Source organism: Melopsittacus undulatus, chromosome 6 (genome assembly GCF_012275295.1).
Source record: "Melopsittacus undulatus isolate bMelUnd1 chromosome 6, bMelUnd1.mat.Z, whole genome shotgun sequence".
NCBI classification, from domain to species: Eukaryota; Metazoa; Chordata; class Aves; order Psittaciformes; family Psittaculidae; genus Melopsittacus; species Melopsittacus undulatus.
In genome coordinates, this window is record NC_047532.1 from 72204920 (window position 1) to 72229602 (window position 24683).

Consider the following 24683-nt stretch of genomic DNA (forward strand, 5'->3'; position numbering starts at 1 on the left):
TACACAACAGGCCCATTTGAAACCCCTCAGTTATCTGGGTTATGCTGTGCCTTCCTGTTGCAAAATACCCGATTTACGGGACCCTCACCTCAGTGGTACCAGAATACTTCTGTTCCCAGGATAGCAGGACTATACACTGGCCTTCAGAAGCATATGATCAAAGGGACTATCCAATTTCCACCCACTGTGGGCAGGCTGCCAATTTAAATATTTACTACCCCTTAAGCTGGCCAGCCAGGAACACAGCAGCAGAGAGGAGTATGAACCACGTATGTACTGCCACTGACCTGGTGCATGTTCTGCTCTCTGGAAAAGGGATGAGGAATTTGAAGTGAACGTTCTGTGGCTACATTAGTAGAAAAACTCACTGTGTACTTTAAGAAAACCCCGAACATACAAACCCAAAGAGATTAAGCCCCATCTACAACTCTGCTGCAGTAAGAACACTGCCTAAGTAATGCCTCTGAGAGCTGTCCTTGCTGTAAGCCTAACAACTGAGATCTATTGTTTCATTATAGAAAAGGAATTCATGAAGCCATTAATTTCCTTTCAAACGCTGTTATTCTATGAGCTACACTCAATAGTTGGTAATTTTCCCCCTAGCTGAAGCAGCTTTGAAATGTGGTGATAAACAGAACAAATGGGAGAAAACTGTCTTGTATTTTTGCTTCTCTTGTGTGCTCTGCCTTCAGAACATAGGAAAATTTCAGGTGTGCCTGCTAAATGCAAACACTTTCTTTTCCATGTGCTAATTCAGAAGAATGCACCTCTTCATCACCAACAAATACTTGAGGCAAGCTCTAAAGATTTTGTCTTTTTCTGTGTATTTTGCAGCCTGGTAGAAAGTAATGGTCAAAGATGCTAAAAAAATAACACATCTTCATAAAAGAAATATTTTCTTGCTTGGCAGTCATATCCAAAATGAGCTGTTGGACTGTAGCCAGAACAGATTAGAGTCCACTGTGAGTTCAATGTGTGTTTTATTCCTGCAAAACCACACTGTACCAATTGCTAGATTACCCATGTCAGAGGTGCTCTGCAATGAAAATATCCTTCATGTTCTACCTTAAGGTCCAACATAGCTCCCGACCATAGGAATTTGGCTGGATATTGAGTGGTTGTGGAAACACTTTAGGATCTCATCACACCTGGTGGCCTCAAGAGGCTACTTAAGGATAAAGGGGAGCCTTTTGCACCTGCACAGGAAGTCTCAGCTGCATATTGGTTCCACATTGCTTTTACTTTCTGGAGAGCAGAGTATCTAAACTCTGCCTGTGGCAAATACATGAAAAAGGAGCATACTGATTATTTCCAAACAGAATAGTGATGCCCCATTTATTTTTGTTTCATCCACATAGTACTTTTCTTTAAATAAACACTTGAGTACAATCTCAAAAGAGATCTGACTACAAACTCAATAGTAGAATTTCATTTTATTTATCCACTATTATCAGTACTAGCTAGAAAAACTTAATTGCTGTCTTGCAGGTGTTTCCTCGGGCACTCTTTAATAGGATGCCCTCCTGTTTGCTAGTTTTCATTTAAAATTAGGAAAAATACCATAAACTTAATGCATGCCACAATTTCCTAACCTGGTCTGGCTTAGCACTGAGACTAATCTAGTGTTCTCTCTGGTAGATACACAGGTGGATTTACATTTGCTCCCAGTATTCTGTTCTCAGGATTTTAGATATCAGTTTCTCTTCATCTTTCCAAGTCCATGCTGCTTTTTGCTGCCATTTTTGCTTTCTTTCCAATTCATTAGTATCATTGTCATAGCATGGTGGCCAGCACCTAACCAACCCAGCTGTGGCCTCACCACCACTGAACATGTGTTGCAGCGATGGCGTTTCTATGCAGTTTCTTCTAAATGCAGCTCTCATGATAGGAGATTGACATCCAGTTTATAAACATCTCAAATATCTCAAATAGTGTAATTAAACTTTAAAGGAATATGGTACTTGGCTCTTCCCTATGGCTTTGAGGGATTCTTAGATTGTGTGTCACCTGACACACAGGGGTGTGCAGCAGAAACTCAGTGACAGCCACTGCTCGCCTCTAATGTTTCCTTAATTCTCTCTCTCCATTGAGAGTCTATTGCATTTTACTTCTGGCTTTTGTTCTTTTGTAGAGTGCTACACTAAGTATTTCATGAACATATGCTTGTTCAAACATATTATTCTTTTCACTTCATCCTTCTAGAAAAAAACAACCAACCAAACCTTTCTGGGGTTTAACCTATTTATTATTTAGCCTATTTAATAGGTGTATGGAAGCAGGAATAACAATGTGTTCTTCTAGCATATTATGGAACATACAAATCTTAGAATTGTTCCTTGCAGAATTCTGTTTACCCCAAAAGTTTTGATAGACACACCATCAGCAATGATTTTTCCCTGTTTGGCTGTTAAACTGCACCAGTGGTAATGTTTGCAGTGCCAGCTGCAAGGAGCTGCCTGCTCAGTGCTGTGTCTGGCAGGGAAGCCTGAAGAGCTGAAGCCCTTTAGAAAGCTCAACAATAAATAGTTAACATATTTTTGCTTCTTGTCAGCTAGTGCTCTCATCAGACCATAGACAGTGTGAGTGAACGTAGGAGGAAACAATACATCTGGAGACACTGGCAAGACAACATTGCTTGCCAAATTTGGCCACAGCTCCTTTAGACAAATAATTTCTCAGTGACGCGCTGTGTTTAAATTACATAAGCAGCAAAAATGACCAAGACCTGGGCCCCTGGGGCTTGTGGGCTTCAAGAGTTTCTGTAGTCAATATTCTGACATCTGCAAAGATCTTTTTCCAACAGCTGATGCCAGGAACAGAGCAATGTTACCCCCACTTTGTGTGTGCTGAAGGGTCTGAATATACTGAAATGTTGTCTCTGGAGCCCCAGCCCTGGTCAGGACCTTTGCACTATCAGAACCACCAGCTCATGTGAGAGCACTTATATAGGAGTTATCAAAGCAATGGTTTGTAACCTCTTATAGCAACTCCATTAGCATTTCAAGAAATGCACATGGAAAAACACTGTATAAAGTTTCAGTCTCCAGAATTATCAACGGGTTTAGAATAACTTTTGCTGAGCATAATGGAACTTACTTTGTGCATTGAATGTATGGGGTTATTGGTTGGTTTTCTTATTCAGCACCAGAAAATAGCTCCTAACTCTGTGGTAAGACTTCCTTGAAAATTAAGATACTTCCACTTTAACAGTCAAATACACTAGAGCTATCTGAAAAGCGTTTCTATCACTGAGGAATTTATGCAGGAAACAAACGTGCATGATTCTTCCTGAACAGCACCATCCCACAGGAAGACCCTACCTGACTTTTATAGAACATCTCTAGACAACCTTCTGAAGTTGTAAAAACAAATCCTTTATTTAAAAGATATTATTTTTAAAAAATCAGTTTCCATAACACAAATCAAACCTATGCACATCACATGAGACATTCCGAAGGCAGGAGCTGTTGAATAGACAGTTACCCATAGCACTGAGGAAACATGGGCTATGCAAAATTAGTAACTGCATTTATTACTATTGCCTCCATATGAAAGCCCAGTTTTAAAACAGTTATGCATTCCTTTTGATGATACAACCCCCAGCACCTGGCCCCTCCTCCAGCAACACTCCCAAAGAAACCCTGCTCTCTGAAAACAGTCAAAATGAACACACTTTGTTCCATTGTCAGTCCCCCACGTACTAAAGGGGAACAAGGCAGAGAGATGTAAGTACGGCAAAAAGTTTCTCAAGCACTTTCATATTTCAGTTGTACCTTAAGGCAAGTTTGTAAATTTTAAGGGAATATCTTGAGAATTTAGCACAGAGCTTGTGAAATCCTTTTTCTTTGTAGTTTCTGATCAAAGTTAACTTTCTCAGACAACGGGTACGCACAGCAATAACCCCTCACAAGTGTCTTAGGATAAGACCATGTTAGTGATGTTTATGCAAATTTTACATCTGCAAGTATTGCTTAAACTGACATTTGCAGTCCAACTGTACAAGACAACTTCAGGAGTTCTGTGCCCAGTGTGATGGCGTTTCACCGAGTGTAAATGTTGAGAGCAACGAGGTAAAACTATCTCAGTATCCCATTTCCACATAAAATACGTGAAAGGAAGAACAGAACATGGGATCTTCTCAGAGTTTCATGTCTTTAAAAAAAGGATGCAGCAAAGCCTCTTTTGCAGTTATTCTTGTTGCAGGGTTTAAGTCTAGTAGCTTGTCAAGTAGGTCATATGCTTCATCAGGAACCTGATCCCATCCTTTCATGTCTGTTGCCTTCATTTCTAAAGCACCATCACCTTCCTGAAAACTCTTTAACTGTTGAATTTGCTTTCCAAGTGGCTCAGGAGCACACAGTTTGTCTGGCACAGCTGAGTCATTTCCAGCCTTGCTGGGCACTTCATCCTGGGATCTCATACAGCTGCTATGTGTTCCTCTCAGCTTCTCACAGAGGGTTCTTAAGTTTTGTGCTGGGACAACTTGAGTACACAGAACTGACTTGCCTAGAAATAAAATTACAGGAAGCAACATTATATTTTCTATGCAACTGTAACAGGATTCTAAGTTTGTTTCAGAGAAACTTCATGTCTTACACCTCTGGAGAATGAAATTCCGTGCTGTTACACTGCCAGGTAGCAAGTGCTGCAGCATTTGGCCTGCAAACAATTAGGTGAATGGTTATTTCAGTTCTTTGTGTGCTTGGTGGGGGTTTTGTTGTTTGGGGTTGTTTTTTAACAGGCCATCTGTTGGGGTTTGGTTTTGTGTTTTCTTTTCCTAGCCCTCTGGGGAGGGGAGGTGGGCAGGAAGCAAGGTTTACATCATCTGAATATTAAGTCATATTGACATAAGCCTCCAGGGCAAATTTTGCAGGAATAGAAACATTTCCCTCAAGAATTCTAACTAAATGCCAGCAGAAAACATTGAGTTGGCATGTTTCACCTCGAGTGGCCTTGGCTTAGTGAAAAACAGTAGAAAGGTTGGGAAATCTATGGCATGAAGTGCCCCATATAGGAATTATAAAATATAGCAAAATACAAAGCTTTCTTAAAACTCTGTACATACAGACCAGTACTTTTAGTGTTTTACATGCAAAAAGTGTGATTTACCTCCGAGATGACTTGCAAACCTATAAACGTATTTATATACATATTATAAACCTCATAGATTGTAAGTCACTGCACTAAACTGCAGACCAGTTACACATTTTCCCCTCTTCCCCATAATTAAGGTTTGCATACCAAAAGTTTTAGCAGCTTGAATGGTTTCTCTGGATCCACGAACTGTCATGATTTGTGCCAAAGCAGTTAAATCATCACTTGCTTTGTAAAATGGATACCGTCCACTGAGCAGAGAAAGGAATACGATTCCTGCAGACCACATGTCAATAGCTGGAATTGAAAGCAAACTTAGTGATAACTAAACGCAGGGTTTCATCACAAACAAAATCACAACTTTCTGCAAAAAGATACTATGACCTGAAGAGCTTCTGTCAGGAGAAGGCTCTGTTCTGAGGTACTGACTTTGGTCACATAGATAACACTTCAGCAGTGGAAACAACTATCATTAAGATTGGAGATGCAAAGGGAGTGTTTGAGATTTTCCATAGAATTCATGTGAGTAATTCCATTAACTTGCTAAATTTATAATGTGCCAAAACAATGTTTGAGGTTGTTTTACCTGTGGTGATGAGAGTGGGGCAAAAAAATGAATAGTTTCGATATGAAGAAAACCTTATCCAAGGATCATAAATAAAAATTAACTCACAAATGAATGCAAATCTGACTTTTTCTGGTGCTGAGACTGCCACAGTTAGGCAGTACTAAAGAAATTTATCTTGCTATGAACTGTGCTCCTCCTGAATGTGAAATCATTTGACAAGATAGCTAGTTTAAGAACTGTAATAGTAGAAGTTATTCATCACTTTCATTGTGTTATGAAGAGTACAGAGAGTGCTCTGGGGATGGACGCCAACGTGTAATGGAAACTTTAATACTGAAAGTTATGAGAATACCTGTCTGCCATAAGTTTTTGGCTCCCTGAGGTGCACGGTTTGTGAGATGGCAAGGAAAGTGCAGGAGAGAGTTTGAAAGGTTCTCAAACTCTGAAGAGAAAAAAATTTGCGAAAAACAATTGAGAAATAAAGTCATAGTTATTCTCCTCTAACTAGTAAAATAGGCAGTAATTAATTTGAATGCTTTATTTAGAAATACTATTAGCACAGGACTTAGGGGGAAAAAAGAGCATTAAGCTGACTTCAGTTGCAAAACCAGATTCAAAGTCTTTCAAGAAAAAAATAACCCCTGAGTTAATAATTTGGCATAATTTACAGTGGAAAAAGTTATATCTTTGTAGTTCCTGTATCACTGTTGAAAAGACCATACTCTCTGAGGTGGTGCACATCACCCCAACTATGTGGTAGATCAGGATCTTTAAAGAAGCTTAATTACTCATGGTGAAATTAACAGCCATTATATATCTGAATGGCTGGTAAATCCTGGCCCTATAGTTCTGGTAGAGCTGCAATCATGAGCACACTGCAAAATCCTGTGCAATGACATCAAAGTTCTCTCTATGCTTTTGTCTAGTGACAACCAGTGGGGCAGACTGAGGAATGGGGAACAGAGGGACAAGTTAAAGTGTCACTGGTGCTGCATTAATGTCAGTTTGGGGGGTTAGGTTGTACTCCCTGCACTGTGAGCCTGGGTCAGATGCACTAAAGTAGCTCTGGATAGAGTCAGCTGGATCCATCTGGTAACTTGGTCTCAGCACAGAGACCAAAACTAGTAGTAAGACTGCAAAAATACAAGGAGGTGACTGCAGCAGCCCCAGATGGAAGTGGACAAGATTTGTTAGCTCAAATACAACATCATCTCATAAATATTAGTATTAGTCTACCCAGCTCTAATGAAGGCCTTTGTTGACATACAAGAGCTTGGGACCAGTGAGTCAGTACTTTCAGTACTGTCTGTGCCACACCCAAGGCTTTCCAGATTTATCCATATTCTCTGTAATTCTGGTCTCCATTAGAGAATAGAAAGTAATCTGAAAACGTATTAAGCACCAGCATGTGTCCAAAATTTCCTAGGTATGTCTTCTTTCTGCCTAAATTCTGTCTAGACAGACTCAGAGATTGTCTAAACTTGTCCTGGATTTCTGGATGTCTTCTGGCCCATAAAGCTGGCTGTTACAGCACAGGCATACTGACTCCAAACAGCCTTCAATGCCTCTCAAAACCCCAGTCATGCCCCCAGTGCAGATGTTGTTTCAAATAACATTAAGCTATCTGGGGATAAGCTGATCAAAGACATTGTATGCACACTCAGAAGAGACTTAACACACTTTAAGTACTGCAAACTCACAATTTTGTCAAAAGGTATTCAGCAAAAGTGGCTTATTTTATTTTAAATCAAATTTTTTTTACAATGTTTGTATTTATTCCCCAGGATTGAAAGCTCCTGTCATACACCAAATGTTTAACAGGTAACTTTGCTTTTCTTTGTCCGCCATTCCCCACATAGGCACTATCTCTCCTATCCTACTTGTATCAGTTAATGCATTAAGGTATCCCTTTGCTTTTCATTGGTATTTCCCCAGACTATTGAAACTTCGCTTGCTAGTTTTTAACACTGAGGAATTAAAAAGTAGTAAGAAAAGAATCTGCCCTTTCAGACCAGCTATTTAAAGCAACAGCCAAAAGGAAAAAATCTGATAAAAAGTATTAACAAATGCTTTCTAAAACATACTTGTAATTATACCATTAACTGTGTGACAGCAAACTACATGTGACAATCTGACTAGCGAAGTCTAAAGTTACAAACTCTCCCTCAGATTTATTCATGATTTTATTTGAATAAACAAGCCCACAAGCCAAGAAACTTGATAAAAATTACAGATTAGTTTTCTTTCAAAACGCACTGGGTTCAACTCCTGCACACGGCACTGCCCTTGAAGTGAATAACAACACATTCAGGTTTTAAACACAGGACAAACGTTCCTAACTTGTTCTTACTCTGAATAATACTTTTAATTAAAATCAGGAAATACTTCATGAGTGTTAGAAGGGATGATAAAATGAATCTCATAGGTAAACAGAAATCCTCCCATAAAAAAGACAACATAATATGCATAAGTAACAATGATAAAAAGGTGAAAATGGCACTGGCTTCAGTCTGTGGTGCAGTACCTGTGGTCTGAGTGGGGCACTTTGTTAATACTTCTGGTGCTCTGAATCCAGGTGTTCCTGCCCTGGGAGCAACTTGCTGACACCTTGTAATAAGACATAAACATGTTTAGAATATAAAAGTTGAAAAATTAGTTCTAACTATAATTATGCTAAATGTTACTCATGTAAGATACGCAAACAGCCTAACCCAGTCTTGCTCCAGTTGTGTAGGAGTTTGAAGTGTCTTATAATTACCTAATATAAAATTATGTTGCATAAGATAATTATAAGCCTTATTCTATTATTATTTTTATAGTATTATCTACCATAAGGTAATGCCACAGAAATACTTATTGCATACTTCATTCACAATGACCTTTTTTAGTTTCATTCAACAGCAGCACTGGTTTTCCCTAAAGACTTCTTTCCATAGGAAGCTTTATAGTTGAGACTGATTAACCAAAGGCAAAAATATGCATTAGGTTCTTGAATGAGGCTGCTCTGGCCTCAGGACTTTGTGTTAGTCCACAGCAAACTAATGTTCACTATTTCTGAGTGCTGACAAGAAATCACTTTTCATTAGATTACCTAAAGGTGTGAGATTATCATTATTTAAAAAACCCCAAAATACCTTCCAGAGCTTTCTTGTATGACCTCCTTCTGTGGCCACTTCTCTTTTGAGCTGGGCAAATTCCCCAAGTTTGAAGTTGGTAACACCGTATTTTGAGTCTGGGAAGAGGGGACCCCACAATTTCATGGCTATGCCTAGTAAGCAGAATTCTCTGCCTTAATCTGTGTGCCTTAATGTGTCGATAAAAGGCAGTAGCAGATCCTAACCAAAGCTAACTGCAGAGGGATGTAGTTGAGCTGAGTTACTAAGATTCTATAACCTATTATTAAAAATTATAAAAAAGCATTATTTTTAAATGAACAAATACAAACAGTCAGATTTCCTTTTTACCTTCCATGATTTCCAGAATCTAAACCATTGGTGTGATTTAGGCCTATTAGATAGGTACCTACTAACGACAGATTGATGCTTTAAGTGTTGTAATTAATTCAAGCAATTTTCTACAACACATGAAGGTGGATAATTAAATACAACAAAATCATTAGCATTGAATCCTTCTTGCTGCAGATAGTGAACCAATTACTCCATGAATTCCATGAACACTTCTTGTTTAAAAAGAGAATGCTTAGCGTTTTAAGGGTTGCACAGATCAAATGCTATCTTTTACCTACTTAATCAGCTGTCCAAAAATCCATGTTTCTGACCTTGTTTGGTAGCACACAGGCAATTTTACAACATTATCAAAGCAAATTACCTTGAAAGGCAAACACTGCAAACTCTGTCTGTCGCGTAACAGTCACAGGTCAGGTTTGAGGGACAGGCACTGGCAGTTTTCCTGGCTGCCCCATTGCTCACTGCTTTGGTAGAAATAATCTTCTTCTTTGTTACTAACTTCCTAGATGAAACGTCTATCACCTTGGATTGTTTTATGAGCTGCAATGTAGGTATTTTAGAGAAGGTGACATATTTAAGAAACTTCCCTTTTATATGCAGATAGGCCAGTTCCTAAAATACTAAGACTGAAGAGATGCTCATAAGCAAGAAGCTGCAATTTTAGAACAGAAAATAGCAAACCTTTTCAATAATATCACAACATCTATAAAACAGACACTGGAGCTTTCTACATATCATGGCTTCCCCCCATTTCCCTTCAGAAAACATTTTCCAGTGTTTACCAAAAACCAATATGCATTAGATATTCTGAAACTACAACAGAGGTATCTCTCAGGTTAGTCTAGTGCTTCACAAATTCTTTTGCCTCAACATAAGAATAAAATAACAAAGTATATGAAATGTCACAGCAATACACAGGCAGTACCTCTAATTTAGAATAAAATGATCACTGTTGGCCAAACCTTCTAATTTAATTGGGTTTCCCCCCTGTCATATTACATACTAACTAGAAAAAGTGCAGAAAAATATTTACTGCAAGTTTTATCTCCAGTTTCAATTGCACAATAAAACAGAATTCTGACAAGATAAGTGTATCTTAGTTGTACAGATACACGTGTAGCAGAAAAGATTGATTCCGCACACAAACAAGATCAGCTTGGGGGACAGCTACATGACTAGTTCTTGAAGAGTTTCAAAAGGGGCTGAAATGGACATGGAAAACTATTCAAGTATTTCAGCAAAGACACACTTAATAATCTGCTCCAAAACTTGTAGTTTCACAGCATCCTGGAGTAGTGTCTAATCTTACCGAACAACCAGTTCTGTAATTTTTCAGATACGTAACAGATTGCTCTTACTGGTAAGTCATACTTCTTACTTTTGTACTCGAGTTCTCTTGGTATGTGGAACTATAGACATTGAAATTTCTCTCTCCAAAGACGGAGCGCTGGACAGAATGGTGCACAAAATCCTCCTGCAATACCAACAGAAAGGACAGTGAGGATCCTATCTAACACAGCTGGATACTGACAGTTCAGAAAAACAAAGTGTGAAGTGACATAAAACAAGAACAGCGCATGGTAAGTCATATTCAGACATCAGTTTACTGGGAATGAAGAAAACATGGTCTAGACAGAACAGCAAACATGCTTACAAAACCAGTCACATCTCAGAAGCGCCCCAAGAAAATCTGAATGTCATCTGTGCTGTATTTGTTATGCAACTTAGAAACTAAGCACAGATGAATAATTATTGGCTTGGAAAGGAGTTCCAAAGCACATCACTGAAAAGTTAAGGCTGTCTAAATAGAAACCCATGCTAGGTTTTTTTACACAGCCTTTGGCACTGTATATCTATCAGGTAATGAATGATGCCAGTAAAACCAGTCACTTTGATGTGAAAGCTGTAGTTCTGTGCATCACATTAGGACCTGCAAGACATGCATGTACAGCTTTTATTCTAGTATTACATCTCCCCCTGATGGATGAAGTAATACATTAAGCATACAATAATATTAACAAAAAAGTCTGAGAACCTTTCCTCCTCTTCCTTGTTTAATCTGTATTTTTGATAGTGAGCTGGACCTTTTATCAGCTGCTTTTGAGGCTGACTGTTGAGCTATCTGTGTAGGTGCTGTGACACTGACAGAAACCCCATTTCCTGAGGCTATGGTGGGATTATTTTGCGAACAACTTCCCTGCTGATCTTCATAGTGGGCAGTTTTGAGAAGTTCAATTTTTGTATCAGGGGTTCCTTGGGCCAAGCCAAAATCAACCAAGGCATACCTGAAACACACAAACTTACAATTAGAAGTCACAAAGTACTCATCAGTAAGTTCAAATTACTATTCATTACTTGTTTACTTATCTTTCTTTCAAGCTTTACTCAATATATTGCTTATCTATACTGTTGCCAGCATCAGAGCCTTATTTTCCTCCTATTCCTCTTGTCCTTTCTTAGCTACCCCCTCAATGTTTTCAGCCTATACCTATTTTATTTCACTGTTTTTGCCTCAAAATCTGCTCCACTTTCTCCAGTGGCGTTAAAAAAATATTCCCAGCAACTCCTTTATGGGATTCTTCTAATTCTACAGCTCCAAGCCTGCAGCCAAGTCAAGTGACTTGACCCGTGCAGGATTCCCATGGTCAGAGAACAAATGCAGGAATGATGGAGACAAGGCTAAAAATGCTGAGAGTTTTGTCAGACTTCAAACAATATTACTGGAATTAACTTCAGTCTTCAAACAGGTAAGACCACATTTGCTCACACTTCAGATGTGTCTTTAAAAGAATTATTTTTCTGCTACAAGCAGTACAGAGACAAAAACCCTGTCTCTGGGCCCCAAACTTAACTCCATGGCCTCCATACCTGAAGTAGAGATTAAGGCTCAAATAAATGCTGGAAGAGCAAAACACCACTACAGATTCATTTTGACAGATTGAATAAATAAATAATCAGTACTTCTCCAGTTTTTAAGCTTACGGTCTTTAGAATTACCCTCAAATCCCTAAACACAGAAATAAAAGGTTTACAAATTAGTATTTTTTAGCTTTATTACTTAAGCACATCTTATGCAGCTGGAAGGGGAAAAAAAACACCAAAAGCTCAATTGACTGTGTTCTGCCAAGGCACACATCCCCACCTGAGATTACAACATGGGCATCTGGACAGACTTACTGCTTTAGCTGCCTGTTGTAGAGGAAGTTACTGGGCTTGACATCACGGTGAACAATCCCAAAGTGGTGAATGCGCCTCAGCGCTTTGAACAGATTAAACATGTATTCCCTCACTTCTTCAAAGGAAAGAGAATTCAAAATGTCCTGAAAGATTACATAAATACTGTAATTACGCAAGTGCTTTCAATTAAAAGGTTTTACTACATGTAAAAAGTCTGAGACTCACCAGGAAGGATTCATGTTCCAGGTATGGCATAACAATAACCACATGATCATTCTTCCTAAAGCAGTATTTAACTCCCATAACATTATCTTGTCCCCTAGAAGATAAGTAATGTCACTGAATAAAGACCAGAAGCTGGATCTTTATTTCCCTTTATTTCTTAAAAACTTCAGCCAGGCTTTCTTTTATAATCTAGTTTATTATATATTTGGCAGCAGTCAGTTGACATCCTGGTGCCACTCACTGCTATGTTCCATCTGCAAATTGCAGTAAAGGCTCCACAGATTATTTCTGGGACCATGGTTTGTAGTTACCGCTGTAATTATACATAGGACCTAACCTTTATGATACCAGCTCCTTTAAGAAGGTGTTATTCAGCACACTCTGGTAACAATTACTAATATCTGAAACCACATTTTCTGATGAAGACATTTTTTTCCCAAGCATTTCAGACCTGGAATTTTTGTTATCAGAGATACCTCATAGAACTTCTCAGATGGAAAACACATCTGCAAACTGAGACTAGCAAGAAAGGGCATCCATTACAGGGTAAGACACTCCATTTCTTATTTGCTCTTGATAAAAGGAATATACATTTCTGTGCTTAAAAAAAAAGGCAAGTGAAATGCCAAAACTTAAAGAACAGTGAGACCAACATTCAGCAGCTGAAACAACCAGTGTTTCTTTCTTTATGTACCCTGCTACTGTGAGGCACTGAAGTTCAGCAGCAATTCGCAGAGGGTGGCTGGTTGGAATCAAGTGTTTCAGAGCCATTTTTTCCTCATGTCCTGTTTGTAGCTGTGCTGTGGCCAAGTAAACAGAACTAAAAGTACCTGCAGGGAAAGGAGAAAAACACTGTCTTCAGCATTTTTAATTAGGTCAATTCAGATTTCTACAGAAGTAATCTAACTGTTCACAATCCTGCTGCTGTATATTTGATGCTACATCAAAAGCCAATTCAAGAAGAGAAAAATGCAGTTCCTTTTTTCTACTCCTGAATTCAGTGATCTTGTATACAAGTTTTTTATGTCAGTAAAAATGCAAATGTAACACTGTCTAACTTGCCTAGGACACAGAGCTCTTTGAATGTAAATTGCCTGTCTTTTGATTTGCGTTCTTGTTTGGGTAGCGTACTTTCATCTGACATCTAACTTCTCTGCTTACAACATAAGTGGGCTATATAATGCTAATCTGGAAAGCACTGCCTTTACTATTCAAAGCACCTCTAAAATTGCTACATTTTTCTTAATTCTGTTACCTTACTTATAAAGTAAGACTTCTCACATGATGTATAACTTTATTACTTGTTTGCCCAGAGCATTGCTGCATAGACAGAATGTGACAGACTCACTTGAGAAAGGAAGTATTCACTCACCCATTTCCTTTGAAGTATAACCCACTATACCTCTTAGAAAGTTAATTTATCCTAATGATCTGAGACACCTGAATACACTAGTTGAAGAATTCTTCCACATGAACAAACACTACAAATTACATCGATTAAGTATTGCATTTGTGTCATGCCAGTTCAACAGTGTGTAAGTGCATGCATACATGCAAAAATGTCAGCAAAACCTCTAAATGCTTCTTGCTGTGACAAAACCCCTGGAGTCGCCTACATTCAGTATCACTGATTATAGCAACAAGGGTTACCAAGTTGATGTAGGACATTATAAGGTCCTTTCCAACCCTAATTATTCTATGATTCTATGATTTTTGGTGGTGAGAACTGCTAAAATGAAAGTGACTCCAGAGCAGAATCCTAAGTTGTTTTCCCATAATGCTGCAAACTGCAAATGGTACTTCTTAAAAGCACTGCTTGCTCCCAAGAGCAAAAGCAAGAGTACTGTCCTTAACCAGAAACTTACTTTAATTATACTGTCTTTTTTATGACAGGCAGAACTCCTTTTGAGACTGTTTTGGTTTTGAAATTGTTATTGCTGAAGTGAACGAAGCTGGGTTTGGGAGGGTTTTTTTTTTTGAGAGGATTTGAGACAAGAACTTTTAGCCATGTAGCCTGCCATCACAGGTATTCCATCATGAAACAGCCATAGAACAATCCAGCTTCTCATCAACATCTTTGTTTAAACTGTAGTGTCATAAAGCATTTCAGAGATCAAGGGGTAAAGTTCCAAAATGTGCTGAAATCCCTGAGCATCTAACTTACAGTCCTGCCTAACATTAACTGAAGGTATCCGCAGTAATGTCTGTTGAAGGCAAGGTGTACACAAGCATTCTAAAATTTGATACATGTCTTTAAAAGAGAAAGTAAGTTTTTGGTGATTTAAATAAAGCAGCTATAAATTTTCAGTCTCCTCCAGTTCTGCCTACAGGGTTTTGGGAGAAACAAGGCCACCTTAGGGAACAGTAGTTAAATATGTCAAAACTCAGCTGCATATGAACAGATTCCTCATGTAAAAGAGAAAAAGAATGGAGCGCTAAGGCATTTACTCCAGTCTACCTCAAACTTTGTGGTTGTCAAAACTGGAATACTGTTTTTTTGAAAGGCTTTAATACGACAGATTTTCAAGAAAATACCTTGCAAATATCCCTATGTACTGGCAGCAACGTAGATACAGAAACTAAGAAGTAAATCAAGTAAATTTAAGTAAATGTTTAAATTGCATAAACTGACATCCTAGATTTATACTTTTTAAGTTAGAAATACCAAAAGAAATCTAAGTTTAAGGTAGCTAAAATAAAATGTTTACCTTCTCCAATTTTCTCCTTGATTTTGAACACATTTACAAGCTGTGGCACTGCTTCATAAAGCTTTTCAATATCTTTTTTTATTCCTGCTTTGGAAAGAATGGGGAAAATAGGAATTTTATTGCTTGATTCAATGTTCTATTTCTATTTGAGATCACAAATCGTAACTTGAGTTCATAGGACAGTGAATTTACCAGCAGAGGAAAAACCAGCAGAGTCAGGTACCTGTCTCTGCTGACACTGCCATTATCTGCGGTTTCTGATGGGGCAAAAGGCTCCTGGTTAGTAAAACATCACATTACAGCTCACTGATAAATGTTTTCATGAGATTTGCAATGTCAATTACATTAAAAGACAAAACTACAACAGCTGCTTCTGCAAGCACTGGAGCACATCCATCAGATGCAAATCCAAAATGTAGGAAATTCCTTTTTTTAAGCTCAAGAATGCAATCCTTCACAGTGTTACCTACAATAGCAAACACCAAACCCCATGTTTGCCCTGCATTGAAGTTGCTGCACTTCGTGCTGCTATCACTAGATGGCAGGACAAGGACGTTATACCGTAGTAATGCAAAATATCAAGTAGTTTTCCATTCAGTTTACAAATCCTTGTAGTTTAAATGTTCTCTGTCTCCTGCATAACAACTCATTTCTTTTGAATCTATGAGGTATGAAGAGGCTGTGACTCATTTCTGTAAAGCAACGGTGAGGAATACCTGGTTATACAGGACTAAGCACAAACTGGTATTTGTAAAGTCCATTAAATGTAAGGAAAAAAAAAGTGTACAGATTTTTTTCACCCCAAAAATAAATACTAAATGAAGTTTAACATAAATAGTATTGTATCCATTAAAACGTGCTGTTGTACCAGGGCAGGAAACCATCAGCAATGAGAATGATTTTTAAAGTATCACTGATACGCCAGAAACAAAGTACAGGTTAGCATGAAACCAGAACCTCCTGTGTCTGATCACTTCATACAGCAACAAAAGCTGAAGGATGCCTAAAGAACAAAAAGCACAAGAAATCAGTTGGCAATTCAAGTTACAAGTAACTTCTGACTGTAACTTTTCTTGTTTCAATAATTCATAAAACCCAACACACTAAAAATACTTCTGAGAACTGGAGCCTGATGCCTCTCTTGCTACATTCAGGTACTTACTGTTTTCCTTTAAGGTGTTTCCTCTGCTTCTCCAGGTTGTTTTAAGTCCTTCCAGGGGAGATATTTCAGGAATGGAAGAAAAAAACAAACCTCTATGCTACACACCAGAACATCTAACAGTCATTTAAGATGCTTTTGATCAACAAGTACAAGTAAAAGCATAATTGGTTATGCCAGGAATCATATCTAACATCTGCAAAACTATCCTAGGATAAGAATGACCAGACTTGACTGTTAGTACAAGACGTACAGGGCCCTGCGTCCAATAATCCCTGAAGGAAAAGGCTAAGGTCATCTGGACAGTTATTCTGGGTATTCCTCAGTTTTACAGAGAGTAATCACTTCATTTTCCTGTCAATGTAGTAAAAAATTCTATTGAAGTAACACTGAAAATTCAGGAAGTTACCACACAACACTTTTGGACTTGATGGTATTCACATTGCCCGTGTGCTCAGAACTCTAGTAAGAAATATATCTAGTATTGCTGCAATACTTGTTGCTTTGTCACTAGGAAGTTTTATCATTTAAAAAGTGGTATTTACAGGTAGTTTGTGCAGTAATTTCCATTTTTCACACAAATGCTCATGTGCTGCTTGGCAAGTATAAGACACTCACAAAAGCTTTCTGAAACCTTCAGAAAGGAAGAGGAAAGGCTGAGATTTGCACTATGCTCCATTTTCCTCACAAATACTCACAGACATCAAGAGATGAAACCATGTACCAGAACTATAAAGAACTTCACAATGAAATGTTATTGCATCACTTGAAGACATAGGCCTTTCCCTTCAGGAAGATAATCCTGCTGCTGAGTTCTGAAACGTCCTATACAATCTTCATCCCAAAAGGTCAGCAGCTACAGGACAGAGGTTGTTTAAGAGCAACACAGTTCTAACAGGCTCTCAGTATACTCATCACATCTTCTCTTCCAGGGCCCAAATCCCCAGCTGGGTATAGAGAATATACAGTCATCATTCCATCAGAGTGTAAGAATAAATAATGTCCAGCATTTCCTGTGAGAAGATTTTAAAGTAATTTCCTTTACTTCCACAAATGAAAAGCATTTGCAAGAAGTGAGATAATTAAATGTTATTCAGCATTACTCTGTAATTCCAGACACGGATGTGACGGGGAATGACAGGACTATCTATTTCTAGGAAAATCAACAGTCATTATATATACAATTTTATTCTCAAGGGCTGCCTTTTTTGAGTTCCAGTAGGGTCCTTCCAACCTTTGGGATTCTGTGATTCTCTTAGAACATTCTGTAATAAATGAATATCGGATGAGCAAATTCTGACAAATTGCTGCTGCTGATGTTCTGTAACACGCAAAATACGCAGGAATAAACTTAAAATCAAGAACCACCTCAAATGTTTTCATTTCATTACTGCTTTATACAACAGGGTGACATACAGAGAGGCTTACAATCGATGCTGGAACTTCCTGAAGTGATGAAAAAGCATGTCAGCCACAAAATACAGTGTCAGCAATCCCTGCTTCAGCACATACCTGAGAGCCTGCCGTTCTCCTCGTGCTTTCCATGGAAGTCTTCAACCTGATGAGGGTGCTGTTCATCACAGTGAGACCTCAACACTGCCTCCATCACACAACAAACCTGAAGTGAAAAACCCAAGACTGTGAGGACCACTTTAGGACACCCTAGGAAGCCAGCAGAGCAGCAGATCAGGTAAGACACTTCCTGGCCCCACATTCAGTTCCTGAGATGAGATTTAATGAGCCTGAAGAGTTCTTCTGTGCTACCTAAAACAACAGAGTGTCACCCATCATCCCAGAGACAAACCAGTAAATCCACTCATCTCTAGTAAGAGGTAAAAAAGGGGGAAGGGAGGGAAGACTGCAGGATAAGCTTAGACACAAGTGATCCTTTTTCATCTCTTTTGTGTTTCCTCATTCACATAAAAGCATTTTCTTTTCCCTGAGGTTGCTTTAAAGGCAAAGAACTGAGGCACAAAAAATAGCTGCAATGCGTTCGCAACACACAAAGCAAACATCCTGAAAGAAACTGTAAGAAAAAAACAAAATATCTTCTCAATATGAGATTTCCCTCTTCTAGATAAGACTAACAAAGGGCATAATTAGGTGTTGTTCTCCCCAGTAACAAGAAATCATAGAATATGCTTATTTTGGGCTGCTTCTTTCCAAATCTTGGAAACACTGTAATAAAACTGTAAATTAGTAAAGTGTACTCATACTGTACAATCAAAAACCCCTGATAATCCTATTTCCTTAAGAAAAGAAAGGCAGAGAGCCTCAGGGCAGGATAACGGGTGATCAGTGTGCCTGGAAGCACCACCTCTCCCAGCTGCCCAGCTCTAGTTCCATCCAAAGACCTTCCTTGCTTGTCACTTTGCCAAACCTTCCAATTTCTGGCTGAACTTTTCCACAAGGGGGAAACATATCCTGAAAAACTTCAAATCAAATGACTCATCTGTTGGAGCCATGGAGCTAGAAATGTATTTTATCCCCGAAGAAGCTGAGCTACCTTTAGTCTGTCATCCTCGTGCAACAGAACAGGGACAGCGAACAGCCTCTTCTTTTGAAGGAGCTTTGCTGGAGAGTGGGACTTGGAAACTGAAGGAATGAGATTAGAAGGATTTCTGGTCTCTCACGGGTAGACACTCCCTCTGCTACTGCTGAGTAGGCAGATAAGCCTGTTCCAACCCTGAAGGAGCACGGCCTCATTAGCAGAATATGGAGTGCAAATTAACAGACATCACCACGGCCTCCTAGCTCTAATCGGCCCCATGCCAGCCCCAGCTCTTCCAGTTCAGTGCTGGCTGCAAGCACCTTGTTTGGGAAAAGCACATGAACGCTTCTGCCTGCAAACTGCCATGGGAACACACTCAGGGCTTGCTGGCCATGAGAGGGTGAAGGGGGCTCAAAACCCCATGTATTATTTCCATTCATTTATAGTAACACACAAGCTACAAAGTGCAGAACCTTCAGTGCATGCATATATTAACAAATGGTTTACTGATTGGAAGTGGGCTTAACAGGTATAAAATGGAACATGAAATCTGATTCAGTCGGGCATTTAGTTTTATATTAAAAAAACACTTAAACGACATCATTAGACATAAAAAATTAAGACTAAATGATCCCAAATTTCAGCTCAAAGAACCTCCCTGCAGTTAAATCACATCTCCAATGAAATAAACCATAAACCCCACAAACAACAGATAGTGACAGACTCAAACAGCCCACACGGCTTCAGGTGTTTCTGAATCAGGTACCTGAACCTTGTACACAGAAACTGGTGATCCTGCTGCTGAATCCTTTGCTAAAGCAATGCTGATACTAAAATGCAGAGCTCCTTTAAGTGGGAACTCACACACGAACACCGCTGAGAGAAACATAAATGTGACAAAAATAAAACTTGATATCTCTACTCTGTTGAATCTTACAGTGGTTTGTGTTGGAAAGGCCCTTAAAGCTCACCCAGTTCCAACTCCCTGCCATGGGCAGGGACACCTTCCACTAGACCAGGTTGCTCCAAGCCCTGTCCAGCCTGGCATTGAACACTGCCAGGGATGGGGCAGTCACAGAAAGCAAACGCTGTGGCTGGATTAAGCCTTGCAATGAGCTGATATTTTGTACACACGCACAATAAACCAGTTTATTACAAGACAAGCGGCAGAAGCCGCACATCAGAACTTCAGTTTGCCAAAACGGTGCCACTACCGCCAGGCGCAAGGGAAACATCTGGAGCTCGTCACCGCGTCTGGCTCAACAGGGCAGCGAGACCCTCAGTCTCCAAGCTGCACTCTTGAGGGGGCGCGAACTGCAAACGGGAGGAACTCGGGCACTAAACGGCGGTTTGGAAGTGTGAGCGGTTATAACGGGGACAGGAGGGGCGGGAGTGAGGGAAAGGGGAATCCGCGGGGGCTCCCCAGCGGGCGTGGGGCCCCGACCGGCACAACGGGGATCGCCGGGCCCGAAGGGGGCAAAGCGCGGCCTCCCCACAGCCCAGCCGAGCCGAGTCCCTCCCACCCCCCATCCCATCCCGACAGCCGCGGCGGGGCCGCCATGGCGCAGCCCGCGGGGCCGGTGTGGGGCCTCTCGCCGGGACTCACCCAGAGCGAGAGCTGCCCTCGCGGTGCGCACCGGGGTTTTTGCCTGCTGCCGCCTTTTGCCGACCTCCCCTCCGCCACCAATCCTGGTCCTCGCCGGAAGCCGCGGCCTCAGCCAATGGGAGCGCCGATCGCAGGAACGGGCGCTGCTATTGGCTGGCAAGCTCGGAGAGGCCCGCCCAGAGGTGCTGCGGCCGATGTGGTCTGGTTAGGGCCTTGGCCCTGGTCCCGCATCCGCCGGTGAGCCGGAGGGGCCGGGGCAGGGGTACATCCCCCACGGCCAAGTCAGGCGAGGCCTGGCCTCATACCGAGCGCCGGGCCGTGGGGCCTCAGCCGTCCCGGCGTGGTGCGCGCCCTGAGCGCGGCTCTCGGGCCCGCTGTGGACCGCGGTCACCACAACGGGAGGCCGGGGACCCTCCGCCCTCGGTGTCACGGTGGGAGGACGTGGCCGGTGGCATCGGTAACTCGGAGCTGTGCGGGAACAGCTGCTCGTGATACTCGTGCTCCGAACAGCAGCACCCAGCCCTCGGAGTGCTTGCTTTTCTGCATGGGATCGTTGTAAAGTGATTGCAGTCCCTGGGCAAGAGCTTGGTCGCGTTAGCTCTGCCATAAATTACACTGAAGTAGTCGATGGTCCGTGAGACATGAAGGCACAGAATACAACAATAAGTATCTTATTTTGACCTGTGCTGTAGCCACTGACCAACAATGAGCACACGTAGTAAAAGTGTCTGTTGGAATAATGGTTTGCTGTTGTTCAAAGTAGTTCGATTTTATTGAAGCTGACGCAGTTGCACGTTTGTAAATAAAAGAATTTAGCACTTTCTGTCTTTATCCGATTTTGGTCATTGTTTCTTTTTAATCTAAGATAAAATAGCACTGCTCTTACTAGAGACTCGCTCTCTGGCATTTGATAATGAATAAATCTCTTGTTCACTAGAATATAATGCCCTCTTTTAATGCATGCTTCATGTAGAGGTATCTAACTGCACCCCTTGGTAAGTAACAAGTAGGGGTTGCCAGAGTTCCCAAGGTAATGCTGGAGCTATTTCCTTACAATAACTGTGCTCAGGTTAACAAAGATATTAGAAACAAGTTCCATCACTTTTGCTAACCTGTGTTGTTTCCCATTACACACCTTAGAAGGAAGGTGCAGGACAGAGTTCTGAGCTCCTCTGGTGGGTTTTGTGCGATTGTTGTGATGTGTGGGGGCTTTTTTTCAACAGTTGCTCTAATCTGTTCTTATTTAGACCTCTAATAAGCCCAATGCAGCAGCCGGGATTTACTGAAGTACTCTCAGAATTCCAGTTAAGGGTGACAGTATTTAAAGGCAGACTGTAGCAAATATGAACTAAATGAAGGATCATGACTGAATAATGCAGGCCAAATTCCCCTCTTGCTTTTATCCAGGTAATCTTATGGAAGTTGGAAGGGCAGCATAAGCATTGTGAGTGCTTGTCTTAGTGCTAGTGACAGGTATGGTCACTCTGAATTAACCTCTTGGAACAATCGGACCAGCAGTGATTTCTGAATCCTGTACTGAACCATCCCATCCTGTGCAATATGAAACTGTCAGCATTTCTGTACAGCTCCATTACTGGCACTGCTCTGTCAGTCGTATCCATACCACCTTTCTCCCCATCACTTAGGTTGCATTCATATATAGTGTGAAATACAAATTCACTTCTCTAAACAAGATAACAAGGTTTTATTAAGGGACAAAGTCAATAAAGCAAAAGCAAACAGCGCTGGGTGCATGATCATAGCCAGAGGCGCAAATGATTAGTATTTGTTACAGATTTATATACTTTCACAATCCCATTAATCACATACCTATTCATAATCCCTGCATATAGGCAGGGAACATTATCATTAAGTCCAGTAATTTATTATCATAAGTCTCCTCCTCTTGGTGTCTGTGCACTGCTCTTCAATACTTGTGGGCAGGGGATCTTGAGGATGAAGTAAGCAGTCTTCCTCATGTGAGTAGGGGTCTTCAAGATGAAGTAAGCAGTCTTCCTCAATGTACTTTTCACCTTTGGCACAGTTGGACGCCCCAGTAATCACACAACTCACTAAAACCAGTCCTATCTGTAATTATTCTAATAACTAACAAAGATTTAAAACAGTGTGACCTTCCTGCAAAATTTATAGCAGGACGGGCAGAAAAGGAGTATCCCAAGCTGGCAGATGGTTGGGAGGCTCTGTGTCTAAACTAACTGGTAAGTACAAGGATGGTGTGAAATAACTCCTTCATATTTAGTGGGGTCACTAAATCTTGTTATCTCACCACAGACTTAAAACACAAACATTGTTCTTTAAAACTAAAGATACTTTAGAGGACCAGTGTGAAACAATTAACTCACATTTAGTGGGGCAACTAAATTCCACAGGCTAACAACATAAACATTGTTCTCTTTCTACAACCTAAGTTAAGCTAAAAAGTACTTTAACTGTATATTTTACAGGCACTAGCTTTTGTTCTATCAAGCATGCAAAACCCCCTCCTCCCTTTCTTCTTTTTAACTTTACAGATTCTTATACTATACAACTCCAGTTTGCTCATCTTATGTCCTTATTGAGCTTTGGTTTTGTTACTATAAACTTGTATAGTTATATCCACATAACCACACCTATGATTTGCAAAAGCCAATACATTTATGTGTTTATCACAATAGGGAGAAAGCCATTTCATTGTCTTCTGATCTAAACCCTGCCTAGCTGTGGTTTCTTTCCCTGCAATACCTCAATTTATCTTGGTTGGATCTGACGGATGGGAAGCCAAATGACAAGCCAGGCCCATGCAGAATGTTCCTTACAGCTGACAAGCAATTGCCAAAACCCACCTCTGGGAGCTTGCCAGGAAAGGTTCCAAACATTGCTGTGGATTGCATCAACTGCTGCCAGAATCCACATCTCAATCCAATTTTTTCTGTCTGCTGACAGATCTAAAAGCATCCCTGCTGACACTAGAGCACATCTATTAACCTTTCCTGGATCAGTTAAACCAGTAGAAGAAACCTAGAATTAGAAATCAATCTATTTACAAATGAGCAAATGAAAGTGGCTCTTGCCCTGACAGCACTAAAAATATATATACATATACACATATATATAAAAATTCAATTTAGTGATAGTATAGACTGTTAAATGTATTATTCAGTCTTCATTAGCCTAAATGCCACATGCTTTCCAACTTTTAATTCCTCTGTTAGGCAATACAAGTCTGCAGCAAAATTCTGTTCTCTTTAGCACCAGGCTGAGACAAATCTCTTCATACTATTGTGCCCTTTAGGAATCCTGTCAAATTCAATCACTCAGGACTCATGAGTCTTGCACTAACATGAAGAGATTGATTTGAAAACCATGGGACTAAAGTCCTTTTTTCTGTTTCTCATTTTCCATTTTCATACCTTAACCACTTTGCAGGAAGCTGAGATTGCCAGCTTTGCTCTCACAATGCAGATGAGCACTTTCCAGAGCTCTGCAGCCCTACAGGAATGCACTGGGATGTGGCAGTGACTATCTCTGCCAAGGTTTTCTGATCACTTGCATCTGAAATGTCAAGAATTACTGTGGTGTCAGGAAACATACTAGAACACAGCCTATTTAAAGGGGTTAAAAATAGATAGAAAAATTACCTCAGGCAAAGATGCAGGGGAATTCTTGACCTTTTCTAAACTGTGCCTCATTCAAACAAAGTATGCTGTAATAAAATCAATAGAAGACATACCTGGGAATAAAGAATGCAGGCTCTCCTCCACAATGCAAAGTTTGAAAAAGACTGATGAGTTTACTGTAGCAAAAAAGGCTCATGAAAACCTTAGCTTATAGCCAGAGCTCAGAAGTTCATGGTGGCAGTTTTTACCTGTCTGTGCAAATTCTGAGGGTGATTAGGGCATGGTGTACACAGTCCTGATGCTCACATTGCAAGATCGATACTGAGTGTAGAGAAGAGCTACAGTATGATCTGGAGTCAGAGAAAATGCCATGTAATTGAAGATAGTAAAATCTTAACCTATTCACCGGATCAAAGAGAGTTAATAACAGTGTATATATTTATGAACAGGAAAAAATACTGAATATAAGGGCCACCTGAACCTACCAGTGAGTGCAATATGAAGGGGTAATGCCTAGCGACTGGAATCAAGCAAATGAAAATAGAATAGTCTTCAGTACCTGATTCAGAAC

General features: G+C 40.2%; 1 protein-coding gene across 2 annotated transcripts; it reads right to left on the bottom strand.

Annotated features, from left to right (window-relative positions):
• Positions 1-3357: 3357 nt before the first annotated feature.
• On the bottom strand, positions 3358-18980 carry CDC7 (cell division cycle 7). Of its 2 annotated transcripts, none has more exons than XM_005153918.3 (12): positions 18905-18980; positions 17911-18016; positions 15240-15323; positions 13226-13361; positions 12532-12625; positions 12307-12449; positions 11165-11414; positions 10508-10603; positions 9491-9669; positions 8187-8269; positions 5242-5391; positions 3358-4506 (listed from the first exon to the last, which is right to left on the bottom strand). In XM_005153918.3, exons 2-12 carry the CDS (start codon positions 18002-18004, stop codon positions 4139-4141), a joined length of 1677 nt encoding a protein of 558 aa, XP_005153975.1. In that variant the 5' UTR covers positions 18005-18016; positions 18905-18980; the 3' UTR covers positions 3358-4138. The 2 variants fall into 2 exon arrangements, with proteins under 2 accessions (XP_005153975.1, XP_012985726.1); XM_013130272.3 differs by having other exon boundaries at positions 15240-15326.
• Between the last annotated feature and the right edge of the window lie 5703 nt (positions 18981-24683).